The sequence below is a fragment of the Polyodon spathula genome, chromosome 16 (genome assembly GCF_017654505.1).
Source record: "Polyodon spathula isolate WHYD16114869_AA chromosome 16, ASM1765450v1, whole genome shotgun sequence".
NCBI lineage: Eukaryota > Metazoa > Chordata > Actinopteri > Acipenseriformes > Polyodontidae > Polyodon > Polyodon spathula.
The window spans coordinates 11,618,024-11,645,540 of NC_054549.1; the positions used below are offsets into that span (position 1 = coordinate 11,618,024).

General features: G+C 36.4%; 1 protein-coding gene and 1 pseudogene across 1 annotated transcript in view; both read left to right on the plus strand.

Annotated features, from left to right (window-relative positions):
* Window positions 1-4,767: 4,767 nt before the first annotated feature.
* On the plus strand, window positions 4,768-8,532 carry LOC121329370 (annotated as a pseudogene).
* An 11,053-nt stretch (window positions 8,533-19,585) lies between these two features.
* LOC121328807 (histone-lysine N-methyltransferase PRDM16-like) overlaps window positions 19,586-27,517 on the plus strand; it is a 186,556-nt gene continuing 178,624 nt past the window's right edge. The window contains 1 exon segment of the mRNA XM_041273880.1: window positions 19,586-20,077. Coding sequence (XP_041129814.1) covers window positions 20,041-20,077 — 37 coding nt within the window. The 5' untranslated portion in view covers window positions 19,586-20,040.

Here is a 27,517-nt window from a genome sequence, read left to right on the forward strand (position 1 = left end):
TTATTTTACAGAGTTTTTATTGTAAAGTGCCCTGGGGTGCTCCACATGAAGAACACTATATAAGAGCAAACTCTATTGTACTTAAATTGGTAAGCTAAGATACCCTTACCCAAACTCAGTATACCGTCTTATTGTTGCTCAAAATGGGGTTCTCCACTCTATGGGAGCAAGATCTCAAGTAATACCCCAGCCCGTTGTCCCGCTACTGCACCACTTGCAGGAGGAGAGGTTATGAATGCTAACTTCAACTTATACTCATAGCTTACGAAACAAAACGCTTTTATTTATTTATTTATTTATTTACTTACTTATTTTTATATTCGTTTTACAGGACGCACCTATATGGAGCTGGAAAGCGATACACACCCTGCCGGTTTCGTTAATTAGGCCTAGTCTTGTCCATAGAAATCCTTTGCTTTAAACCACATGATATCTGTAGCCTTTTTTTAAATTTTTTTTTTTTTTTTCAAGAAATTAGACACTGTATGTCTCGGCGATGAAGGCCAAACTGTTGTGTCTAAGTTCCCAAGTGGTGTAGCACCCAGTTTGCTGCAGAATTTCAGGTCGCCTGTTCTCTGTGACGTGCCGGGGGGCTTCAGCTTGTCCTCTTGATGGTCTCATAGATAGGGGCAGGGCGGCCCTTTTAATGTGGAAGCAGCCTTCTGTGGTTTGTTTGTTTTCCTTGCCAAATGAGACTAGTGAGGCTCTTGAAGAAGGCATAAACCGAGGGATACTGTTACACGGGCCGAGACAGATGTGTAACCCTATCCTAAAATAGTACAGCAAGTCAGGTAGCGCCGCTCAGACGTACGCAGGCACAAACTTCGTAACTTACATGAAGACATGCAGTATTATCAGGGCCTGTAATATCCTCGTGTCAAAGTGACAGCACACTCTTAGAAGAAATGCTCTCGGGTTTCTCTGAATCAGAGGATTCGTTGATTAATAAAAAATTGACTGAGAATCAGCATGACAGATTTGCCAGATTTATCATTATCATTAGCCAGATAATATGATTAGGCCTATTGAACTGACCATGAAACATCATTTTTGCTCTGAAAGGTATACTGAAAGATATACTGCAGCAGGTTTACTAGATATCATGAATTTGAATTATAATAATTAATAATAAGCATAAGAATAATAGTTTCTAAAACTTGTTCAAACAAACTAGACTAGTTCTAAAACACCCCCCCCCCCCCCCCCCCCTACAAGAGGATTTATTTTTCTATGGTCCACAGTGAAGAAGAGAATGCAGAATGGTAACAATTTGAAGTCCAAGTCAACAAACCCCTAAGACCCCTGCTTCAGGGGATCCTGTGGGTGTTCCCAGCTCTCATGTAATTGCTCGGCATGCTCAGGGATTTGATATGCACGCTGTGGAAACAACAGGATGACAATCTGTTAAAACCTAGAACTGCATATATGGCATTTCATTAAACCAGCTCTCAATCATGCATCCCAGAGTTCAACAATTTCCCAGCCCTCCCCTTCCCTTCCATCTGTGCAAGAGTCCTGGAACAGTGCTTTGAAAAATTGCATTTCTCATCTCTAGTATTAAGCGTGCGCTCTGTATTTCGTAAGACTGCACAATTTGTATCTCGTCCAGGGTTAGAAGCCTGCGCTAGTCCTGCGCCCAGTCCTGCTTTCAGAATTCCCCTAGTTCAGGTGTGTTACTGACACAAGCGGTTGCCAGGAATATGATCGACCCGTCTCCTAAATCTGCTCTGAACCAGTCAACATTCACACGCCTCACCTGAGCCTAGGGTCACTATTAGGAGCTAGCAATGGGAGAGGAACAGTTTATTTAACAGGGGCCATATTGCTCAAACTCCAAGCTCTTGCTCATTGGTCATTTCTGATACCTAAGAGGGTTGCTGTGAACCCAGTCTATCTATGGTATAGAATGGTTTAGTGCTGCTTGTACTAATGCTAATTGTAATTGCCAAGGCAGATTTTTTTCCTTTACAAGTGTGTTTGGGTAGGGGGCTACAATTAAATTACCTGAAGTGAAAATAAATCATCAAACCAGTACTGCTGTCAGTTGTATCAGCTTTTAAAAGGTAAGAGATATCAAAGACAGCTCTGATAAAGATAACTGGTGATTTGAGGGGTCGTATGGAGTATTAAATGATCGTTCAATGATAGTCTTTTGTTAATTGGTTGCTCTTCACAAGCCACTGTAAATAGTACAGGAGCCTTAAATAAAATGTTTACATTAAGTATGTAATTAAACACGATTTCAGGTCAATATGTTGCTATTATGATCAAACTGTGTGAGACACAGCAAACTAAAAATGTGACGAAAATCCTACCTGGCAAGTTTAACAAATGGCAGGTGAATAATCCCTGCCAAAGATTTAAAAGTCAGCCTGGGAACCATAAACCCGCAGGAGCAGCTAGAATATGAGCACAAAGAGGTTTTACGGATCATTGATAGCCGATAATGAGAACACATTTTGCAGTGAAACCAATCTGTAAAACCCACTAGAGCTGGGAACTATGACCTGCACAAACAGACAGATAGCCTCTATATCCAGGTTTGTCAAACACGGGATGAAACAAAAGGGTGCCAGCAACAGGGGAGGTTCACGAGGAAGCAAAGGGCACTCCCTTCATTTCGGGAGCATTCTCTCCTTTCCAGATGGAAGCAGCTTGGTAGGCAATGTGCTGTCTTTCAGTAACGGCAATGACAACGAATTCGCTCAACCCGATTACCTAAAGTTATATTAGGGAGAGTGTCTTGTACCGGCACAGATCTGTAATTATCGGATCTTGGTAGTAGCTACCTTTTATTAAATGAATTAATAAATTGAGGATTTTAATTCTTAAATATTGAGTTTAAAAGAAAAAAAAAGGCATCAATTTATTTTAACCTTTGTATTGAATCAGAATCAAGTTTTCACTTATAATTATTAGCAGTAGCCAAAGTTGTAGTAGTTGTAATACTATAATTATAATTATAATTATTATTATTATTATTATTATTTGAAGTTAGTTAACAGGAGATCTGGGACAGGACTCTACAATAAGAACTGTGACTCAAAGCTACCCCGCAAAGCAGAATTCTCCTTTTCGCTGGTCCACACAGGTATTCCAAAGGGCGTGCTTCCCACTGATATTCATTTAAATAATAGCGAACCTGTTTTTACATTGTCAATACAGAGCTGTTTTCTATCAATACTTGCGCGATATTTATTTCTCATAACTGATGGAGGATCCAGTCAGTCCGCATTACACAAACCCTGAATCGGGAAGGTGATTACTAACAGCGCCGGTGCCCTTCATCTAAAGTCCAGGTCAGCCCCGCTTTAATTTGTGGTCAAGTTTTCCAGGAAGTTCCTCTCGGCCACAGAAACGTGTAGCCTCAGAAGCTTCGATGAAGGCTGTATCAATCATCCTGTCAGAATGAACAAAGATGTAAAGTAAAGCAAAAGGGCAAACCGAAATGAACGGTGGAGAACCCCCTCCCTTTGACGATGCAAAGTCTTGTTTTTCCCGATACTGTTAAATCTTCAAGCTCTCTACCAAAATGTAACACGAAGCTTCTCAACTTTTAAAGATCGTATGTTAGTTTACTGATTACTACTGCAGCGCCTCGACACGTGTTTTTTGGGGTTGTTTTTCTTCCTCAATGTTTGTGTGTGCAAATTACATTATGCGTGTAATTAATTATCTTGCACACGCGTATATGGATATGTTGTGGTCACTATTACATACCAAGCGCAGCGCGCCTGTACTAACGTGCCGTTGTCTCAGGGGGCGCTGTGGTGAAGCAGCCACTGATGAGTCGGTTCGTCGCACCTGTGCTACATGTTTAAAGCACAGATGGCGAGAAAACAGTCGGAGAGCAGATCATAATAATAATAATAATAATAATAATAATAATAATAATAATAATAATTAAAACACGAAAAAGTCGGACAAAGGACAATGCAAGATGAAAGGCTGTACGCATAACCAGTAAGTGTTAAGAATGACTAATGTTGTCATGCGTTGCTCATTATGTTGTGTTTTAATAGTACTTATTGTTAAACACCTCGACGCATTTGAATTAAAAAAAACAAAAAAAGCAAACAAAGCTACCCTACACACACACGCACACACACACTCACACGCACACACACCTCATTCTAAAAAGTTTCCATTCGGTGCGTAACCTTGAAAATCTGTCCTCGACATGTTACATTTTGTGGATTATTTTAAAATCGTTATTGTCGTGTCATGCCATTGTATAGCTTTGTGACGCGTCGTCTTGTAAATATGAATGGATTGGTTTCTAAGGGAGTCGTTTCAATGGACAGTCGGTCTGTATTACACAATGCCCGCAGAACTTAATATAATGTTTACATCACTTTATGGGAGCAACGTATTCATTGACTTGTTCAAAAATAACTTCCGATATATGGTAGTGTGTGATGCTGTGCAGTATAAGGTTTGGCGTAGGTTGGTGTCCCAATATATAACGCTCATTACGCTTTGGGTACTGATATCTCCGACATAGATATTCAGAAAGTGAAACGTTGTACTGTAAATATTCCACAAATGCCGGGGCCCATATTGATTTTTAACATCCCATAATGTTCACATCCTTCTGACCAGCTCTTGCATTATGACTTATCAACGCGTCACAATGGCAGCGTGGTTGCTATTTTTTTGCTTGGAGTGACAGAAAAATCCAAACATCAAGTAACAAAGGTACAGTCTTTTCTTTCGAAGGTGAAGAACACTGCTGTTTTACTTTATGTAATTTTTAAACAGCTCGACATGTTTGACCCAAAAATAGTAGAAATCCCGGCTGTTATTTTTGACAACGGGTCTGGTCTTTGTAAATGTGGGATAGCGGGTGACAGCGCTCCTAGATCGGTAATCACATCCATAGTCGGTCGCTCCAAAGCCAAAGCGACCATGGTCGGGGCCGGCCAAAAGGAATACTATATCGGGGAAGAAGCCCAGGCCAAAAGAGGCATTCTGAACCTTAAGTACCCGTTAGAGCATGGCATTGTCACTTGCTGGGAGGATATGGAGAAAATCTGGAGGCACGTTTATGAATGCGAGTTGAGGATGAAATCAAGCGAGAGACCAGTGCTTTTAACCGAAGCACCGCTGAACCCTCTTACCAACAGAGAGAAGATGACCGAGATTATGTTCGAGAACTTCAAGGTCCCCGCTATGTATGTGTCCGTTCAGGCTGTGCTGGCTCTGTATGCTTCGGGGCGCACTACAGGGATGGTAATGGACAGTGGGGACGGTGTAACCCACACTGTTCCCATATATGATGGATACTGCTTACCGCACGCCGTGTCCAGACTAGACATCGCCGGGAGGGACATAACTGAATATTTTGAGGCTCCTGCTGGAAAGACAACCATGAACCACTAAACCATGGACAAAGAAAATAAAACCGAATCAATATGGGTCAGAATAACAGACAAAAATTCAAAAGGCATAATAATAGGAGCATGCTATAGACCGCCAGATTCAGATGGTGAGCACAATAATCTGTTATACAATGACATTAGAAATGCATGTAGCAAAGGAGAAGCCATACTAATGGGGGATTTCAACTTCCCCCAAATAAAATGGGAAAACCCGGTGGGTAGCGCGAAGGATGAAATAGAAATGGTGGAAATGACAAATGACTGCTTCCTAACACAATTTGTCAAGGCACCGACTAGAGGGGAGGCATGCCTTGATTTAGTCTTTTCAAATAACGAAGATAGAATAACTAAAACAGAGGTCAGAGAACCACTGGCAAACTCAGACCACAACATGGTCTCATTTGAAGTGTTTTTTAAATCCTCAAAAGTAAAGACTAAAGCTAAGGTTTACAATTTTAGAAAAGCAAACTATGAAGGTATGAAACAGAGACTAACAGAAGTAGATTGGAGTAAAATAGAGAAAACACCCACAGAAGAAGGATGGTTGTTCTTCAAAAACGTAGTACTAGAGGCGCAAAACAATTATATCCCTAAAGTAGACAAATCTAAATGTAAAACTAAATTGCCAAAATGGTTTAATAGATCAATTAAAAAAAATATTCAGCGAAAAAAGGCACTTTACAGAGCATTAAAAAAGGACCAAAAAGAAAGTACACAGAAAGAGTACACAGAACTGCAAATGCAAGTCAAAAAGGAAGTTAGAAAGGCCAAGAGAGAAATAGAAATGAACATTGCTAAGGAAGCTAAAACCAATTCCAAAATGTTTTTCCAATATTACAACAGCAAGAGAACATTCAAAGAGGAGATTAAATGTTTAAGAGATACAAATGGCAAAATCATAGAGGAAGAAAAAAAAATAGCAAATATGTTAAATGATTACTTTTCACAAGTTTTTACAAAGGAAGATACTGACAACATGCCCCACATGTCATCCAGTTCCTATCCAGTTTTAAATAACTTTAGCATAACTGAGGCAGAAGTGTTAAAGGGACTAGGAGCTCTTAAAATAAACAAATCCCCTGGGCCGGATGAGATCCTCCCAGTAGTACTCAAAGAAATGAAAGAAGTAATTTACAAACCGCTAACCAAGATCATGCAGCAGTCTCTTGACACAGGGGTGGTACCGACAGACTGGAAAATTGCAAACGTAATACCGATCCACAAAAAGGAAAACAAAACTGAACCAGGTAACTACAGACCAGTAAGCCTGACTTCTATTATATGCAAACTTATGGAAACTATAATAAGATCCAAAATGGAAAATTACCTATATGGTAACAGGGTACTGGGAGACAGTCAACATGGTTTTAGGAAAGGGAGATCGTGCCTAACTAACTTGCTTGATTTTTTTTGAGGATGCAACATCGATAATGGATAATTGCAAAGCATATGACATGGTTTATTTAGATTTCCAGAAAGCTTTTGACAAAGTCCCGCACAAAAGATTAATTCTCAAACTGAACGCAGTTGGGATTCAAGGAAACACATGTACATGGATTAGGGAGTGGTTAACATGTAGAAAACAGAAAGTACTGATTAGAGGAAAAACCTCAGAATGGAGTGTGGTAACCAGCGGTGTACCACAGGGATCAGTATTAGGTCCTCTGCTATTCCTAATCTACATTAATGATTTAGATTCTGGTATAGTAAGCAAACTTGTTAAATTTGCAGACGACACAAAAGTAGGAGGAGTGGCAAACACTGTTGCAGCAGCAAAGGTCATTCAAAATGATCTAGACAAGATTCAGAACTGGGCAGACACATGGCAAATGACATTTAAAAGAGAAAAGTGTAAGGTACTGCACGCAGGAAATAAAAATGTACATTATAAATATCATATGGGAGATATTGAAATTGGAGAAGGAATCTATGAAAAAGACCTAGGAGTTTTTGTTGACTCAGAAATGTCTTCATCTAGGCAATGTGGGGAAGCTATAAAAAAGGCTAACAAGATGCTCGGATACATTGTGAAAAGTGTTGAATTTAAATCAAGGGAAGTAATGTTAAAACTGTACAATGCACTTGTAAGACCTCATCTTGAATATTGTGTGCAGTTCTGGTCACCTCGCTATAAAAAAGATATTGCTGCTCTAGAAAGAGTGCAAAGAAGAGCGACCAAAATTATTCCGGGCTTAAAAGGCATGTCATATGCAGACAGGCTAAAAGAATTGAATCTGTTCAGTCTTGAACAAAGAAGACTACGTGGTGACCTAATTCAAGCATTCAAAATTCTAAAAGGTATTGACCGTGTCGACGCAAAGGACTTTTTCAGCCTGAAAAAAGAAACAAGGACCAGGGGTCACAAATGGAGTTTAGAAAAAGGGGCATTCAGAACAGAAAATAGGAGACACTTTTTTACACAGAGAATTGTGAGGGTCTGGAATCAACTCCCCAGTAATGTTGTTGAAGCTGACACCCTGGGATCCTTCAAGAAGCTGCTTGATGAGATTTTGGGATCAATAAGCTACTAACAACCAAAACGAGCAAGATGGGCCGAATGGCCCCTCTCGTTTGTAAACTTTCTTATGTTCTTATGTTCTTATGAATCTTTGACGGTAACAAAAACACTCGTCACGGCTCGCCCTTTTAGCTCGTTAAGGACATCAAAGAGAAGCTGTGCTACGTCGCCATTGAGCCCACGATGGAGCTTAAAAAAACGCCAGAGATGATTCAGAAAGAGTACAAGCTGCCGGACGGGAACGTGATCAAGATCGGCAATCAGCTTTTCAGAGCCCCCGAAGCGCTTTTCGTCCCTGCTTTTGTCGGTGTGGAAGCTCCCGGGGTGCACAAACTGACTTTCAACAGCGTTCTGAAATGCGACATCGACGTGCGCAAGAACCTCTACGCCAACGTGTTGATTTCTGGGGGTTCCACCCTGTTCCCAGGGCTGGATGAACGGCTGCTGAAGGAGATTACGTTGCAGGTGCCAGCTGGGGTACCGGTGAAGGTGATAGCCCCACCGGAGAGAAAGTACTCCGTTTGGATTGGGGCCTCGATTCTTACCTGCCTCACCGCCTTCAAACAGATGTGGATAACGGCCATCGACTACAAAGAGTTTGGACCCCCAGTGGTCCACCGAAAATGCTTTTAAAAAGGGACTGGCTAGATTTAATAAAAGGAGCATCACATTGACATAAACTATGTGACTTTGTGACTATAAATAAAGCTTTACTGTCCAGTGATCTGTTTTGTTTCTATTGCTTTCGTAACCAAACACCTCACAATGTAAGGGGATTTACTGTAACACAATCCAAGTGACGCTTAGTTTTTGAAAGCGGGCAACTTGGTCATTGTGGGATTATTATTATTTTAACAGATTTACAGAAATTAAACCATATCACTTTTGCAATGTTTCTATAAGAAGGAAAAAGAAAAGAGAAAAATAAAAGTAAGGCTTCGAATAGAAAAATGGCAAATAAAAAGACACGTCAGCCATATATAAAAGCAAATGAAGAGTTATAACCATTTAAAATAACACCGGCACAGAAACACCCCAGCACAGTCAGTATCCTCCCCGGTGTTTTTGCGCGATAGCCGCACACGTTGCCACTCACACCGGCAGGGAAGAGAATCAGTAGAACTCCTTAACTGGAGGTAGGTGTCTGATGGATGCAGTTGAAAACAACAAAGTCCAGTGATGCGCAATGACGCGCCGAGAGCACTTGCAATGATTATGTTATTGTGTGAATTGAAAAGAAACCAAACAACTGGGTTAAACAAGCACAACACAAATGTGATGCTTATAGGTACTGCAATTCATTGTTTAGTTATCTGTTCCTGGTAACCCTTCAAAATGATACGTTCTTGTTATATGGAATAAATGACCAAAGTAGCTTATTTCACTTCGTACTGAAAGCCAATAGCAAATAAATTATTTCTAACATGCGTTCACAATCTCATGTAATTTAGAATCCAGGCATTTCTGTGTAGTTTAGCTGTGTTACATTTCTGAGGGCAATCTCGGTCCTTTTCTCACTTTCCACACGTGTTAATGCATTGCGCGTTTTGTGTTTTGGGTTGTCGTGTGTAATCTTTGATGTATGTGTTTATGAGCTAGCCAAAACGCATCACAGTCATCCCCATAGCCATTCTTAATAAAACAGATTACACACAGAATGTCAATCTGTTCTGTTTTACATACAAACACACACACACATGGGTATGGATATGTATTATAAACTTGGCATATTAACAAGCCTGCTGACAATATTGTACTAGTTATTAATAACGTTCTAATGTCATATATTCATGATTCCCTTCCCTATAAAGTGGTCATGACATATACCTGAAGTATAGATTTGACAGTTATTGCAGGATAAAGATGAGTCCGGTATTAACGTTTTTGGCAGCAAATAAATAAATAAACAAGACAAAACAATATGCTAAGCAAAATGGGACACTCGACTGAATAATTAAATAAACAAACCAAGTACTTTTTAAAGTGGGGCAACTTTTTTCTTGGGAAGCTGGTTGCAGGTGCACATGTCTAAATACATTGATCTTTTTATTCCTGTCAAAACAGTACAAGTCGTTACCCAGGCATGCTAGTTTTAGTACTTGTAAAGCTTAACTCAAATGCCAGGCTTTTTATTATTATTTTTACCAACACACGGAAGTTCTGGAAAGTCGCTGTATATTTATGACAGATGGAGAAGCAGGTGGGGGTAGCAGTTAAATTACCCTGTATTTTTAAACACTCCTTTGTGTTCTCTGAATGTTTCTATAAACATACGATCCTAAATAGTACTCGACGCGCGTTTCTTTTTCAGCATCGGGGGCTTGCAGCTGTATTAATGAGCACTGTTAAACCGGGCAACATTTTGACGTTAAACGAATACAGCGGCAATCAATAAACGACCATTTCTTCTGGGGCTATAGGCCCTGGCAGGTTGAATGTCTATGTTTAGGTTGAGCTCTGGCACGGTTTTACTACAAGATACGTGTGGATTGGAGAAATACAATTGTGACAAATCACAATTTTCGTTCCGCTACCCAGTCACAATCAAACTTCGCTGTGAATATCTCTTTCAGTTTCAGATGGTGATGACACGTGTCATGTATTTGTGGATCTATAGCTTATTCAAATGAGTAGTGAAAAAAATAAATATTATGTCCTACGTATATACATTTTTCGCTAACGATATTTAAAGTAATATTTACCTGGAACATAGCTGTGGAGGTATAAAATGTGTGTGGCGCTATAAATGAATAGTTTCACAAATTATAAAACAGACGGATTATCATAATCGAGACAGAAGAGACCTTCAATATCCACGTTTTTGAAATTGTATTGAATTTAAAAAAATAAAAAAAAACGAATTTCCATAATGGTCCTTTTGTTTTACAATTCGAAATAATTTTGTACGTCTCATTTGTTTTGCACAGCGTTTTAACATAACATACATCCATAAATGTACACATATATCAGTTTATTTCGTTAAATACATATCTATATTATACTTAATACGTTAATATACTTATCTTGTGGAGTGGAGGTGTGTGGAATAACAAACTGACATATATTGCATCGCTACCACAGTAATGCAGAACATAATATTCCATTGATTTCAATGTTCTTGATTAATTAGATTTAATTAATGACTAGTCTATTGTATGCGTCTCGTAAACGTATAGTGTTATTACTACAGATATATATATATATATATATATATATATATATATATATATATATACATACACAACACACGCATATATTATACATATTGATATATATAGAAAAGATATATATATACATAATACATATGATTGTGTGTGGTCGTGGTGTGCTAACCTCATTGATTCTTAGCATAATCGAATGTGTTTCTGAAATTATACTTTGCCTAAACACGATATAACTAACACAATAAACTGTTATTCAGTATTGTCTAAAGAGGAAAAAGGCCATTAAAAAAATAATAATAATAATAATAATAATAATAATTAAATGCGCTTTCCTTGGAAGATATTAAGCAGCCTTATTTATGCCCTTAATTGTAATGCAAGTGAATTACAGTGTAACGGCAATTTGAAATTTCGTGTTGAAGAACTGCTTTAGAGTCACCGAGATGGGGTTGTTTTGTTGCCGCATGAAATACGTTTAATTTATGACGGATCATATTCGGCAGTATTTATATTAGCGTGGCGCCAATTGCTTTATTTTTTTTTTAGTTTAGAAAGAGATCATTATCAAGCAAAGAAAGCGCATCAACAGGTTTTAGAGAGATGTGATAACCCTTAAAATGTTGAAAAGTCTGTAGTCAAGCGCAAAGCAAATGATGTATTATTAATTATATTATACTATTATCATTATTAGTAATAATGATTATATTAGTGTGGGATTCTTCCTGGAAAAGGAAGGGTTAAAATATAATAAAATGACACACGTTTTTTCCTTCTTCGTCTTCCGTATTTCTGAAGGATTAAGAATATGTTTCTGAATGTCCTTGTGATTGATTACATCATATTAAGGTCATTTCTACTTTGGGGGTAATTTTCTTTTCTAGCCCCGGGCGCTCCTCGGTCGTGCATTTTTATTGCTGGCTAGGCAGTGGGCGGCTGAGCTCCGTTGTTTTTTGCAGTGCTATCGGATTAATGATTCGGAGTCTACTGAAGTGAGACAGCGCGACTGGAACTGAGGAAGGGTTATAGGTAGATTTCAGATCTCTGAGCTGCCGTGGGGGGGACGGGGGTATTCCTTTGGGTCACGTTTTATTCGTCTTTTATGAATAAACTTTAAATACAAATGAATGATTTGCTATCATAGAGATTTATTTTAAATTATTATTATTATTATTATTATTATATTATTATTATTATTATGAATAATCTATTGAAATGAACGGTGTCTGCGTTCTCTTGTGTGGCCGCTATGTTTAGATAAAGCACTCTGCGTCACTAAGATTAGAAAGTTTATCCCAGAAGTGAGCGCGCGTGTATGGGGTGTTGGAATGAAGTCGGAGCAGCTGTAAACACATTTAATAATCGCAGGGCAGACAAATTGATTGCTTAAGTGAAACCAAAATACGACTTCATACACCTACGTTAATAGAATATCACCTTTCAGTGCCCCGCTTGCTCGGGTTACATTTTCCCAAATGGTTCTGCCGTCTATAACCTGCCTTTGAAAACAATACGTTTTGGACCATAAAATAGATGTTGGGATTGCACACCCCCCCCCCCCCCCCCCCAAAAAAAAAAAAAAAAAACCCTAACAAAAAAAAAACGTATATATGTAAATAAGATGCAATATGTGGTTTGCAAAAAACAAAAAAGAAACCGTTGTTGGCTAATTTTCACATCACAGTCTACTGCTGCCATCTTCTGTGACTGAATTGGCATTCACTGTCATGTTCATCGATGTACAAAATTCCCAGTAATCTGAATACCTATCGCGCATGGGATGGGGCTGTTTAGAAATGTGAGCGGGGGGTTCATTACTTGATTACTTAAAATATCCGTTAAATGATCTTGCAAGATGTGCTGCTTTTAAAAGGTTAAGGGTTATGAAACGATTGCTTCAGCCATTGTCTATGTGATGTATTGATCAGCTATATCCAAAATGTCATATATAGTTCACTGTTCTGAATCTGCATTGATTTGGAACCTTTTGAATACTCAGAGCTAAATATCTGCAGAGCCAGTGCAAAGGAAATACATGTCAAGCAGACAAACTGTGTATTGAATGCATCTTGTGTTATTATTATTATAAATACTAATTCAAAACTTCTTAACGTATAGTTTCCCTGTGACTACCTTGTTACATGTCGTATGTGTCGTCTGTGCTAACTGTACTATACATAGGTTCTACAATAGGCTTTCAATGTCGCAATCATTGCTATGTTGTTATGTGCATTGCATATGGGGGCTGGTAACTGGTGATATTGTAAATAATATCAGTGCTCAAATAAGTGATTTTAATAGGGCAGAAATGCGTTGTCTGACAAAACTTGTCGACAACACAAAAGCGTGTCGACTTGACCCACTTTCCATTGTGCTTTTCTACATTCTAAGCATGCTCGAGTAACAATTACCTAAACGCGCAGGGCGTTCAACTGCACCCCGAAACTGGCTGGGATCGGTCCTCTACCTTCCTCTATTTTATAGCCTTTGGGTGTATTTGGTGTATTTTAACCACCTCATCAAGTTTTTTTTTTTTTTTTTTTTTTTTTTAATGTTTTGCTGAACTACCTTTTGCATCATCAAGGTTAATGTTTGTTTTGAACCCCCTCTCTTGTTTTTATTCTTTTCACTTCGGCACATCACATTCTGGGTCTATCCGGTTCTGACCAATCCCTTCCCAGCTGTGAGAAGAAAGAGAGGAAGAAGAAGAAGAAACAAACAATACAAAAAAAAAAAAAAAAAAAAAAAACTCAGATTGGGATTAGCGGTCAGATGCCCCATTTCCCACAGGCGCACAAGGTTCTGACCCCAATTAATGGCTAATAATTACCCGGCCAACATCACTGCCGCCGCTTCTAAACCTTCATTAACCAGAGGAGAAAAAGAATACGATCAAACGCCAGGGGTACTTCCATGCATGCGCTTTCATTGCTACCCACTCCATTAAAGCCATGATCCCCATGAGTTCGCATGTATTTAATTGATTTGAGCTGTTTGTTGTTGATTTTTATCTCGGTCACCTAAGCAACGTTTTTTTGTTTGTTTTTTGTTAATCTTATAAACCGAGTAGTAATCTCCATGCAAACCTGATGCAGACACATCTATTAGAGATCTATAGACTGAGTAGCGTTTCAAACTCTTTGTGTGTGTATGTATGTATGTGTGTGTGTGTGTGTGTGTGTGTGTGTGTGTGTATATATATATAAGGAGGTCATACCTAAAGCCCAGTAATATTATTTGACAGGCAGGCTGCAGAAACCTTTTTTGTTTTGTTTATGTTTTGCTTTTTTTAAAATCCGTTTCACAAATTTGATTTCAACACACAGTTGATTTCAAGATCTTTATGGTGTGACAAGCAAAAGACATTACAGTCCGTACATCTCAGCTGGTCCATGTCATGTGGGGCTGTGTGTGTGTGTGTGTATATATATAAGCGTTTTTTCTGCTTGTTTCCCTTATCGCTGTCTTAAAAAAAACTACAGGTTTATTGTCATTATTTCCCAATGCTGTGGGTATATGCCATTTGGATAAAAAGGCTAATCAAAAATTGTATTCTGCTTAAGATATGATAAAAACAACTTATCTTGTTATTAACATTTAAAGGAAAATAGTTTGTCGGTTATTATATTAGCTTACCACTAATGCCTGAAATGACGGTTTCTCTAATTGTTTTATGAACAGCATTTCACCAGTAGTTTGCACGGTTAGAAACGCCCTTTACCTGTATTTTCTATCTAAAATATAAGAGCAGGACATAATCATTTCACAAACTAATATACCCCATATGTTTTGCTTAATTATAACTTAAAGAAATGTCTACATCCATAAATGTTGTGCTTTGTTTTGTTATTTCTTTGTTGTGTCATTCGAAAAGAAAAATAGTCTCTCCATTTCTAAATTAGAGGGGGAAGGAAACATTACAGAAACAAAACAAAAGCATGTCTATAATTCCGTTTTATCAGCTGCTCTTCCAGTTTCTCCACGCGTGTCTGTGTCAAACCGACACCTTCTAATAAGATTAAGCGGCGAGCGGGGCACAGAAGCGGATATTATTGTGGCCCGGGTCGCTGAGCACCTATTTCCGGGGACTCGGCCAGTAACCCTCCCTTCCTGAACTCAAACCACAAGAAAATAATCTGAATACTGCGTGTGTTTGGGGGGGATTGGTTTCCAAAAGCTTGTAAAACTCCGACGTTTAAATGACGCAGATAACTATTCCCCAATGGACACTTGTTGGGTAGCAACACCTTTTTGTTCATTTCTTCAGGCTAACAATTGCAATTTGTAACTTTCAGACAAAACAATAGTAAATAATTTTATAACGCGTTATGTGTTTTTATTTTAAAGATTAATAAATGCAATTGTCCTAATGGTTTATTAGTCACCAGAAATGTTACATAAAGGTGATATGGCATAGGTAGAATTTAACAGTAGTTCATTGTTAAATGGTCCATATGTTGTTGTTTTTTTTAATAATTGCATTGGTAATAAACAAACACATTTTTATATAAGAAAAAAAAATAGTCAAAATAAATGTTTTCTTCCTTCTGATACCAGATTCAAGTGCGCTGTTTGTGCAAAACGTTTTGTTGGTGTGTGTGTGTGTGTGTTTAAATTTTCCTCGAAGCCTCTGTAAAATAAGGTGGTTTATTTTTCCATGTTGTATGGTGTACTGCATGCTGTAACAGACCGAGTACCTGTACCCTATACACCTGCTTTATACACAAGTATACACAATATTATTGCCACACATTTCCGTTTTTGTATATAACTGTTCCACCCGTGTACCAAAAGTATGCAGAAACCTCCTATATTGTATTTTTATTTCCATCAGATTCATTTGTTTACAATTTTAAGAAAAGCACAACATATACTGTAATTCAATACATGCCTTGCAAGATGTATGACATTCTAGCGGCCAAGAACAACCAATTCCACGGGTAGCGCAGGACGTGAAATGTTCATGTTATTTGTTCAAAGCTGTTTAAACCATCCGTTAACAGAAAAATGACTAATTGTATGTACGTTTTGTGTGTATAATAATAATAATAATAATAATAATAATAATAATAATAATAATAATAATAATAATATGCTTTCTCAAATTAGTATACCTGCATAGATTAATTACTCTTCATTGAATGGGTGGCTTTTATTTATCGGGGTTATATTATACATAGATTATACTGTGGGAGATAGCCACAAGAACGCGGACCTCAATGCCCATTGGGAATTTAGTCATTAACGGAGGAAACGGCACTTTCTATGGGTTTCTTATTTATTTCCTAAATCTGAAATACAGAGGGGCTCTTGTTTTCATGTGTTTGGTAGAATTTTTTTTTTATTTTTTTTTTGGGGGGGGGGGGGGGGGGTCATTCATTTTATTTAAATGAATACTGTCGACTACGAAATAATGATTTTCTGTTATCATAATTGTATTTGCAAACTGTTATCATAATTGTATTTGCAAACCCCTATATACATGAACAGATGCAAGTCGTTTAACTCGTTTAATTTGAGCATTTTGCTTAAAAAAAGAGGTATAAATTCCATTGCATGTGACTGTAGTATGGGGATCTATTGGTTAATCGTAATACAATGGTAGAAAGTGATGATGATGATAAGACAGCTGATTTTTTTAATTAACTTATTAAACACACAGAACCACAAACATAATTTATTTTATTTACATTCAATTGTATTTCCCTTTTTTTAAATTGAAAGGAAGTCTTTTTTTTTTTTTTGCCATTTTTAGATCACCTTACTATGCATTGTTATTATTATTATTATTTTTTTTTTTTTTTTTTTGCAATTATATTTTTCTGCACCGTACTGCCATGCATTATCACAAAAGCGAGCGGTTTTTACTCTTTTAATACAACGAGAAGGTATACAATTCTGAAACTCTGTCTTTTGTACGACAGAAACATTAGTAAATGATAATCATTAATAAATATTAATAATAATAATAATAATAATAATAATAATAATAATAATAATAATAATAATTAACAGTGTGGTGAGATTTGGTAGTACGTTAAGAGTTAAACGAGCAGAGAGTCCTTCATCTTGTTCATCGGTGCTATGGTGCTGCTCTGTCCCAGCGACGTCATGTTGCACCTGGGCTTCGGTTAACACATCCAGGTAACCAAAACTAGTGTTGTTTTTTTTTGTTATTTTTTTAATGTTAGTCGTATTTGTGATTTAGGTTTTAGAAACAAGACCCCTTTAACCCATTCAATGGCTGCCCTTTCATAAATGCATGTCTAAAGACTATAACAGGTATTATAGCCTGGGGACTGGTAACATAAGACGAAACAAACCAGTCAAAAGTCCTAGAATTGTATTAAGAAGTCCAACTGCTTTCATGTTTTTGGGCACATCTTTGAACTTAACTTATTTACATATTGATGAGCAACTCCCCTCGCCCACAGGCCATAGTTCAGCGCTTCTGTTCAAACACAATTCCCAAGTTTGTTTTAACAAGAGGTCTGAATTCTAAACCCATGTAGCATGCGTTTAAATTACAAAATGAAAGAATATAAAGGCTTGTATTTAAAAGATCACATAATAAAAGTCTAGTGCAATGAAAAGGTCGTCAGCTTTTCTCAGCTGCATTGTGCATTACGGATAGTATTTGCTTACACAGAAGCTATAATTGGGCTGCTATAGATATTTGGCTCCTATACTGGGCCGACAGGTTAAGAACCTGAAGTAGTATTATCATAAATACAATGTTACAATGATTTCATCATGAAATCCATTGAGAATACATCTGCGGAATGAAACTTAATGTCAATATATTGCAGATAGATTCGCTCACATGACCGTTTCATATTTATCAATGTAATATGCATCAACAATACATTTAATCCACTTTATTTTCTAAATATACATTAAAAACAACATTAATTACACAAATCAAATTAACTACTTGAATATATTTGTAAATACCAATAATCTATTAATCATACTAACCCACAAACGCAATGTATCAACACATGGGTAATATGATAGAAATGTATTTATTGGACTCTGCATCTCCACTGAGCCACTCTTTTGATAATAATAGTTCAACTGCAGGTACTATAGTCCATATCGTTACAGCAAATAGAGCCACTCTATATATATATATATAATATATATATATATATATATCCATAATATATATATATATATATATATATATAATCGATTCGGTATCTTTAGATGCAGGACTGCGTTGCTCTATAATGTCACATTATTCTGCGCAACCGGTACAAACCTGGTGGAATTACATTCATTTGGTCTATCTTTTTTGTAGACACATACAGAGAATCAATCGAGTCGATAATGACCTGTTTACATCGCTCGACAATAAAAAATCGATTCACTTTTAGGTTTAGGTTTTTTTTTTTTATTTGGTGTTATTGTATTCTCATATAATTGACTGAAATGAGTACAAGGAACACCACACACCCCAGAGCTACGATATTTTTAATATTTTGATTTGAAACGGTGAATTCCTTCAATATACAAACTCCGCATCGGTCTGCAAGCACGTAACACCTTTATGTGTTTTCTAATGATCCCGGGTCGATGTCATTCACAAAAAAAAACAATTCCCATCGATGCATGCACATGCGAAGCAGGCACGGTGTAAACAGAAAGCGATACTCACCACGTTATTAACTTTAAGTGTTAATTGTCTTGCAATGCGCTGCCAGTATATATTGTTACTGTATAAAGATGCAAGCGCCAATAAAAGAAATAGAGAGCGTGAAGTCGTCTTGGGGGAGCTGAGGGAAAGAATGTCTCGGGTTTGGGCTGTTGGTTGACTGCGCTGTGGGGCTGGTGTAATAACAGGGTAAGAATACCGTGCCCAGCTAGCGCAGTAGCACCCACTCTGTCCAGACCACCTCTATTTCTCGTTCCGATCAATGCGTTCTCAATACTTAAAAGCCAATTGCAACGTGTTACATTAGGCAGTATGTGAAACGGAGTGACCGCGCACGCAGGGTGCTAAATCATCCTGTTAAAGACAGAGACGCAATTCGTTTTACCCTTAAAACGTATTGATGAATCTTAATTAATGGTGTCAAAAATAAGTGAAGGGCGCTAGGGAAAAAAAGACAAGACCATCTTAAAATGCGCTGCGGTCACGGACACAATATAATTTAACATTCATTTACCAAGGTCACCTAAAAGATATATATATATTCTATATATATATATATATATATATATATATATATATATATATATATATATATATATATATATATATATATATGTATGTATGTAATGTGTGTGTGTGTGTGTGTGTGTGTTGTTAACAGTTGGATTAAACAAATTGTAGCATTATCATGAGCATTTAAAACAATGTGCAAATAGGATTGCAGTAGAATTAAATGAAAAACGCATTGTTTTCGCAAAAAAAAAAAATATTAAAATAAAAAAAAAATATATATATATATATATATATATATATATACGGGAAAAAATCCACATCATTAGCGACATTAACGAAGTCCGTGTATACTGTGCCTTACTGTCCAGACCAGTATAACCATCACAGTAATAATAGCAAGGGTCGGTGTTGTTATATTGAATAAAATGCATCTTCCCACATATGGATGATACCTTTGCTTTATCCCAGACAGTGTCCAGTGCAAGACACAGGCATTCGGGTTTGGTGAAAATAGAGTTACTGTAGGGTTACTGCTCTTAAAGGAGCAGCGAGGGAAAAGCCGTGCGATGGAGCCGAGAGGAGGAGGAGGAGGAGGAGGGGGGAGATAAGTGATCTAAAGGGGAGACGATAGGACAGAAAGTGATGATGATGAATACATTGGAAAGTTTTTTGGCCCGGGCGACGGTGTCAGATTGAATGGCCAGTGCGCATGTGCGAAGGTGTCCAAACTGACAATGCTTGTGAGATGAAGATAGTGTTGTTGCTGCTTCTGGGCTCAAGGAGGACGAGAGGAATCTACAAGCCGACAAGATGAGATGCAAGGCAAGGGCGAGAAAACTGGCCAAAAGTAGGTCTTTTTTTTTAATTCCTTCTTTCCCTTACACCCAGCTGTTAGGTCCTCCAAGCGCTCGTGGGCATCGCAGAGGTGTCCTTTTCAAAGCAGAGCTCCTGCGACAAACGCTCGTATTCTGCTTGCTGTCTCGTTTGATAATCGAAATGCTGAAATATATCACAGTATGGATGTCCACCCTTTTTTTTCCCTTGCCGTTGCTAGCTCGCAATGTGAGAAGTTTCTTACGCTAAGAAGCGGCAGCTCCGGCGTCCTGTGTGTTGTACTATACAAAAATAAAATTCCAAGCGAAATGGTACGTTGTAGGTACATCGATTCCAACCCAAGAAGTCTAGAAACTGGACGGAATTGTTAAAAAGGAAAGTTAACTAAAAGTTGACTAAAGGGATAGTAGTAACATTTTTTTTTTTTTTTTTTTTTTTTTTTTTTTTTTTTATTGTGCCGTTCCAAGTCTTGTGAAATAATATTCCCGAGTTTTGAAATAGTGGGCGCTGTAGCACTGTTGAAGACACCACGGAGTTTAGACTCAGAAGAGTCTTTACTGAGTGTTGGAAACACACACACACACACACACACACACCACACACACACAGTTCAGGACACGTTATTTAGGAGAAAGTATTTGTAGCACAAATTAGATCTGTTTTCATGGAGTTTTTTTTTTTTTTTTTTTTTTTTTTTTTCTATTTTTTGACCACAAGAATTTCACCAATGGGGGATTTTTTTAATTTGTTTTGGGCAGTTCTGTGTTTGCAATGCGCTTTTTTTTTTCGTACTGGGAATGTCAATCGATAATGTCTGTTACAAGAAAACGCATTTCTCAGGACTGTTGCAAACTTCTTGGTAGCCTGTTTCGCGTGAGGAACATGTTGCATTGGATTAGTTTGTGTTTTGTTTCTCATTGTCGACTTGTTTAATGTTTCTGTCCTGTATGCAGTTTCTTTCCAGAGAAAGATTTGGTTCGTGTTACTGTTGTGTGTGTGTTTTTTTTTTGTTTGTTTTTGTTTTGTTTTTTTAAGTCGAGTTTGTTTGCTTGTGTTTTATGACAATTCTTAATGTTTTATAGCTCGTCGTATGTGGTATGTTGTTTTATTGTTAATATCGTGCGATAGTTCCAACATTAACGCTTATTGTGATATTACAGTTGCCGGTTTTATTTGTGTGTGTGTGTGTGTGTGTGTGTATATAATATATATATATATATATATATATATATATATATATATATATATATATATATATATATATATTTATGCGCGCTTTGTTTTATTTGAGGGCAAGTATCACGTACTGCGGCTTGTTTTATTTTGAGGCAAGTATCACTTACTGTGGGGAAAAATATAATATCTGTGAAATTTTCCGAAAATTACAAAAATAAAATGACGTTTATGATACTTGCATTTAGGGCATTTCTGTCAACAAAATGTCTACAACGTTTAACAACTGGCAGCTAATAGAGTGTTAGGTTGTCATCAAAGTAAGTTTTAATTAGTTAAATAGGGCAAAATGTTAATTTCAATCGGATGGATAATAGCTTGCATTTAACTACACCACATAATACAATTAAAACGGATCTCTTGAGAGAGCATTACTGTTCATTAACCTGTTAAGTATTCTATTTAAGTATACTAAACCTTTTTATTATTATTATTATTATTATATTGCACTTGTTTCTAGTGTATTCATTTGAACTAATTAAAATACTTTACTGTAATGTGTAGTTTTGTGCAAATGCAATTTATAATCACAATTATTATTAATTTAGTTTACTAAAATTCAGTAATAAGGACCTTCCACGGTCTATGCCATTCTTGTTGCCAATTATTCTCTATCATATATAATATGTGTGTGTGTGTGTGTGTGGTGTGTGTGTGTGTGTGTTAAAAAAAAAAAACAGTAATCACAATTATTATTAATTTAGTTTACTAAAATTCAGTAATAAGGACCTTCCACGGTCTATGTCATTCTTGTTGCCAATTATTCTCTATCATATATAATAGTGTGTGTGTGTGTGTGTGTGTGTGTGTGTGTGTGTGTGTGTGTGTGTAAACAATATAACCTGTAATTAATCTAGCTCATGCTTGAGCCTAATATCAATGCTAATGTCTAATGTTAATATTTGATATTTAGTCTATAAACCAAACGGGTATATTCCTAAAACACAAACAATCAACTAAAATAACAACACACATAACCCACCATTTTACCCCAACACAATAACCCAACCATTTTACACCCCCTCACGTGCACACACACACACACACACACACACACACACACACACACACACACACACACACACACACACACACACCACCATCATCATCATCGTGATGTTGTTTGTTTCCATTGCTATTTTATTAATGCTAGTTACTGTACACTAATGTTGTATCGTAAATAATACTTAACTTCATCTAAATGTATCAATCGAGCACACGTGTTGGTGTCGAGAACAGAGTCAGTCCCCTTTTTTATGTTATGCCGCTGGTTTAATAATTTCTGGTCATTTGGGTGGACTCTTGATATCTGTTTTCAGTGACCAGATGGGGAATATTACAGAGCAGAGTTGAATGGCTGTACAGGAACGACCAATTCCACTGTAAAGAATAGCGCTGGAATAAAACCGTCGCGTCCTTAGGAATAATTATTGTACAATCAGAACGGGTTTAATAATGAGAGCACTCTGAATACATTTAGATGTTCTGTTTTTTTGTTTTTTTTTCTTACTATTCTGTTTGATTTTGTTTTAACCGAAAAAAGCACGCAAATGCATGGATGGGGAATACAGAAAATAATCTCGGGGGAATTATAATTACAAAGTGTATTTCTTCGCTCGAAATTAAATACTGAATGCCCTTTTATCCGAATGCATAAAATGTAATGTATGCATTCCAAATTAACATGCAATTTTTTTGGTTTGTTTTTTTCCATTACAAATAATTGTAAGATTTAACAACTGGTAACTTGCTTAAATATGCTAAGAGTGTAATAAATTATATATTAAACACATAACCGAGTTGGTCTTAATTATCGATTTGTATTATGATGTTATTTCGCATAGTGTTGCCTCAAACAAGCTGAACTATATAGCTTACTATTTGAGCAGTACCCTGCACTGTAGGAAACACCTGCATTTACATATACTAGACAGTAATTACGTGCTGTGGGGTTTTAAAGACGAAAACAAACGAAACAAACTCAAGGAAAGTTTCCGTGGACTTTCATTAATTTTAAACAACTTGCCTTAATACCCATGGTGTGGATGAAAATACTGGGATCTACAAAATAAACAGCCGCATATTCATAATGAAAAACCAACCCCAGCATGGGCCTATGTGTACATTGCATTTTACTGATAAATAATGAGATTTATGCAAGCTGTTTTGATTTTAACACGTGTTGCTATCAAAGATACAAACTGATCGTACAGATATGTAGTTATTATTGAGAAGAGAGATCGTGCAGGTCAGATTTACAGAGTTTAAACTAATTCCACAGAGACTCCCCTGGGCATTTCCCTAATTTGTGTTGGAAGGTACAAGCAGTTTACAATCTAGCTAGGCTTGCCGGTCTACGATACAGATAATGGCATAGAACAGTACAGGGGTTCACACATGTACACAGTATACATGTATCTGGAATTTGAGGGTGATATTTAAAAGGTGATATCCCCACTTTTTGGTAGGAAGTATAAGACTTTAATAGTAAGTCCTACAGAAAAAAAAAAAAAAAAAAAAAAAAAAAAAAAAAAGTTTTTCACTTGCTATTTAAAGGCCCGTATTTAGTTACTGGTTCATTTATATAATTTATATTCACACAAATGACAAGGTAATAATTAAAAAAAAAAAACTAAAGGTACCGCAAACAAACCGAGAAAAATATGGGAAAATAAATAGGCCTACATTAAACATCTATATGATAGAGCATGTGCTTTAAAACACAAACAATATATCTACACACATACACACACACACACACATATAATTTTTTAGACTACCTATTTCTAACAAATAATGGTATGACTCGTGAACTTTTCTTATTCACACTGTTACAAAATAAATTGTAAAATGTATTTTTAATACAAGTCTTATTATTATTATTATTATTATTATTATTATTATTATATTATTATTATTATTATTATTATTATTATTATTCTACCCTATAGGCGATTTTTTCTTGAATTACCGTTTGTATGCGAGGGCAAGTCGCTGATTGCATTCTGTGTTTTCTCTAATATGGAAAATTGTTGAAAACCTTTTTACAGTTCTTGGGGTTTTACGGTCCATTAATTCACAACACGTTTAGTTTATTTATATAACTCCGGCATTGCTTATTTCCAATGAATGCGAGTGTTAAACACCTTTTTGCTCTGAGCAGACAGTCCATGCAATCCCCTTGTAAAGCATTATTTTACTTCTCAGGCGCAAGTCCTTTCAACGGTGTGTGACAGTGTTAAATATTAATTTTCTGTATCAATTCGTGCAAGTTGCTGTCCGGAATGCCATAGGTATAGTTAGTTAAGCTGTCTGTAAAGCTTACGTGTTGCAGTACTATAAAGACGTTTGCAATTCAGGTAAGTGTGGATTCGTGGTAAAACATAACAACATTTTGAATAGTAGAATACCTTAAATACCTAAATGCGAATGCACCATTTTTAATTATTTTACAGCAATTTCGCGCACACAAACTCACAGACACAAGGACCGTGCCGAGCTGCATGCTGCATGACATTAATGCAAAGCAGGCACGTTAAAACAAAACTACACTTCAAAAAAAAAAAAAAACGCGAAAGTAAATCCTGAAACTCCAAATGGAATTACAGCACAACTAGAAAAACGAGAGCAAAGACAGGCTGAACGGAGAACAAAATAGATTTGTTCTCTAACTGCAACGGAGCGTTTTATTGTTTGTTTTAGATCTACTGGGAACTTTTTCTTTACGTATGATTTTTAGTCAGCGCAAATTGTAAGTTACCAGCTTTCACGGGATCCATATTTCACCTTTTTTAAAGCTAATTTTGTTTTCACTTTTCCAATCCAATTGTCATTATTCTGCAGCAACGTTCTTGAACAGTAATTATTAGTTTTTTCTTGTAATCCAATACTGTATGACAATAGGCGCATTGTTGACATGCCCCGTTCAGAAAAAAATATATAAAAAAAAACTATCTAAACAATTTAAAGCATACAGAAAAATAACTTATGGGATGGGGAAAAAACTATATTAATTACCTGTATTCAAAGTTTAAATACATCCGTTACTTAGTTTACAAATGAGTAGGCCAGGTTTTGTTTGTTTGTTTGTTTTTAACAGAAACACACGGACAACCATAGCCCTATGTGACCGCACTTACTAATGTATGGTTATTTCAGTACTTTAAATCAGGCTTACTCTATTGCGCGTAGAACTGACGAGGATTTATTTATTCTCTCTGAGTAAAATTTGTAGGCTGTGGTAGCTTTCAGTCGAGCCTTGCTTGAGGACAAGTGGAATTGTTTTATTTTTTGTTTCATTTTTAAAACCAATATAATAAGTACAAAAAAAAAAAAAAAAAAATTAAAAAAAAAAGTGTATGACTACAATAGTCCCAAAAATGCTACAAGAATTTAAACGCAGTAGGCCCATACTCGCACCATTAATTTGTAAAATAAACTAAATTATACCATAAATCAAGTCTGGATTACAAGTAGGAATTCGACCTGCCACTGCAGTAAAACATAAAGGCTAACATATTATTTTAAGAAAACAAAAAAAAGGGCTAAATATCTGGTCAAGACAAAATTCGGGCCCCCGTATCCAAGGCAACAAGGCTTTACAACAAGTTACTCATACCACAAGGGGGGGGGGGGGGGGGAGGTTTTGGCACAGTCACTCAGAGTAATACTAATAATAATAATAATAATAATAATATAATATTTATTTTTTATTTATTTATTTTTAAAATTTTGCTTCCAATTCACAGGTGTGTTGACGTTCTGCAGGCCTTTTTTTTGGTGGGACTGTAGGTAAACTTACGTCACGGTATTGGAAAAATCACGAACGGGCCAGTATGAAATTCTCGTAATTTGTCACATAGCACACCGCTCCCGCTCCTTCCCCCCTCCCTCCGTTTTTAAACGCTTTTCATAAAATACTATTAATCCAGTTTTTGATGCACCGTTTGACTGCTTTAACTGTAAACCAAGAAAAAATAATTTAAGCAAACAAAAAACACTAAAGCTATTATTTGCGAAAAAAAACGCTATTTGTTTTAACGTAACACAAATATTATATATATATATATATATATATTATATATATATTATATAATATATATTATAATATATAAGATATTATATATTTATATATAAGAAAAAATTTCGTCGATGTAAAATAATTTAAATATGAAAAATTTTAAACTTATAAAAAATATATTTTGATATATAAAACTAAACAGTAAATGACATAAAACGTACATAGTGACAATTTAAATGATATTATTATTAGATAATGTATCACTGTGAAATAATAATAATATTGTATACAGAACATGACAATCTGTAGTGTTTTGTAATATTGGGATAATCATTTAGTATTTAAATACTAACCTCTACCTTACTTTATAGTAAAAGTGTAGTCTAGATTGAGCAAAGTAATTTTGCCCTGGATCACTCTACTCCTCGATTACATTATAAACTTGAGCAATTATTCATCTCTTAGAATTAACGTTGGCCTAGTTTCAGGAACGATTTCATGTTTTCTATTTAAGTAAACCGAGGTTAACCTTGGGATTATGACTTGACTTTAAGAAATTACATCATTCTGTAAATACTGTACATGGTCTGAGCACTTATTATCAGCTATCAACACTCCCTCGTACGCAGTGCCATTATTAAGAGGAACTCGGAGGCCTTATACAAGTTTGAGCTTTGTGTCAGCTGACCCCCCTGAGAACTGAGTTTCATTAGATGGCGGAAGACACTTATTGAATAAAAGGAAACTGCTGCATGCGGAAAAGGACGAAGCTTCTGGTTTATAAATGGCTGTGTTTTTGTAAAAGACAATAAAAAACATGTGTACAATATTTAACAAAGGATATCAATATTGAACCAAAAGACAAAACAATTAACCAGCAGCCACATTGTAGGTGCCGTGTTATTACACGGACCCACAGTCAACATGTAGCATATTAAAAACAGTGAAAATAAAACAAATACGCTGCGTCTTTTTAGATAGCATCTCAGAGCCCTGTGTTTTCTTGAAAGATATGTTGGCTCTGCTATGCTGTTATTGAGTTCAGCACTGGTGCAGCTCTGCAGAGAACTGGGAACAAGCTCAATTGGACAGCAATCCAAAGCATAGTCCCGTAGCCCAAAGTTGTACTGGACCAATATATATAATACACAGAGAATGAGAGACAGTGTCATACATTAAGGGCTCAAACATGGTGGGCAG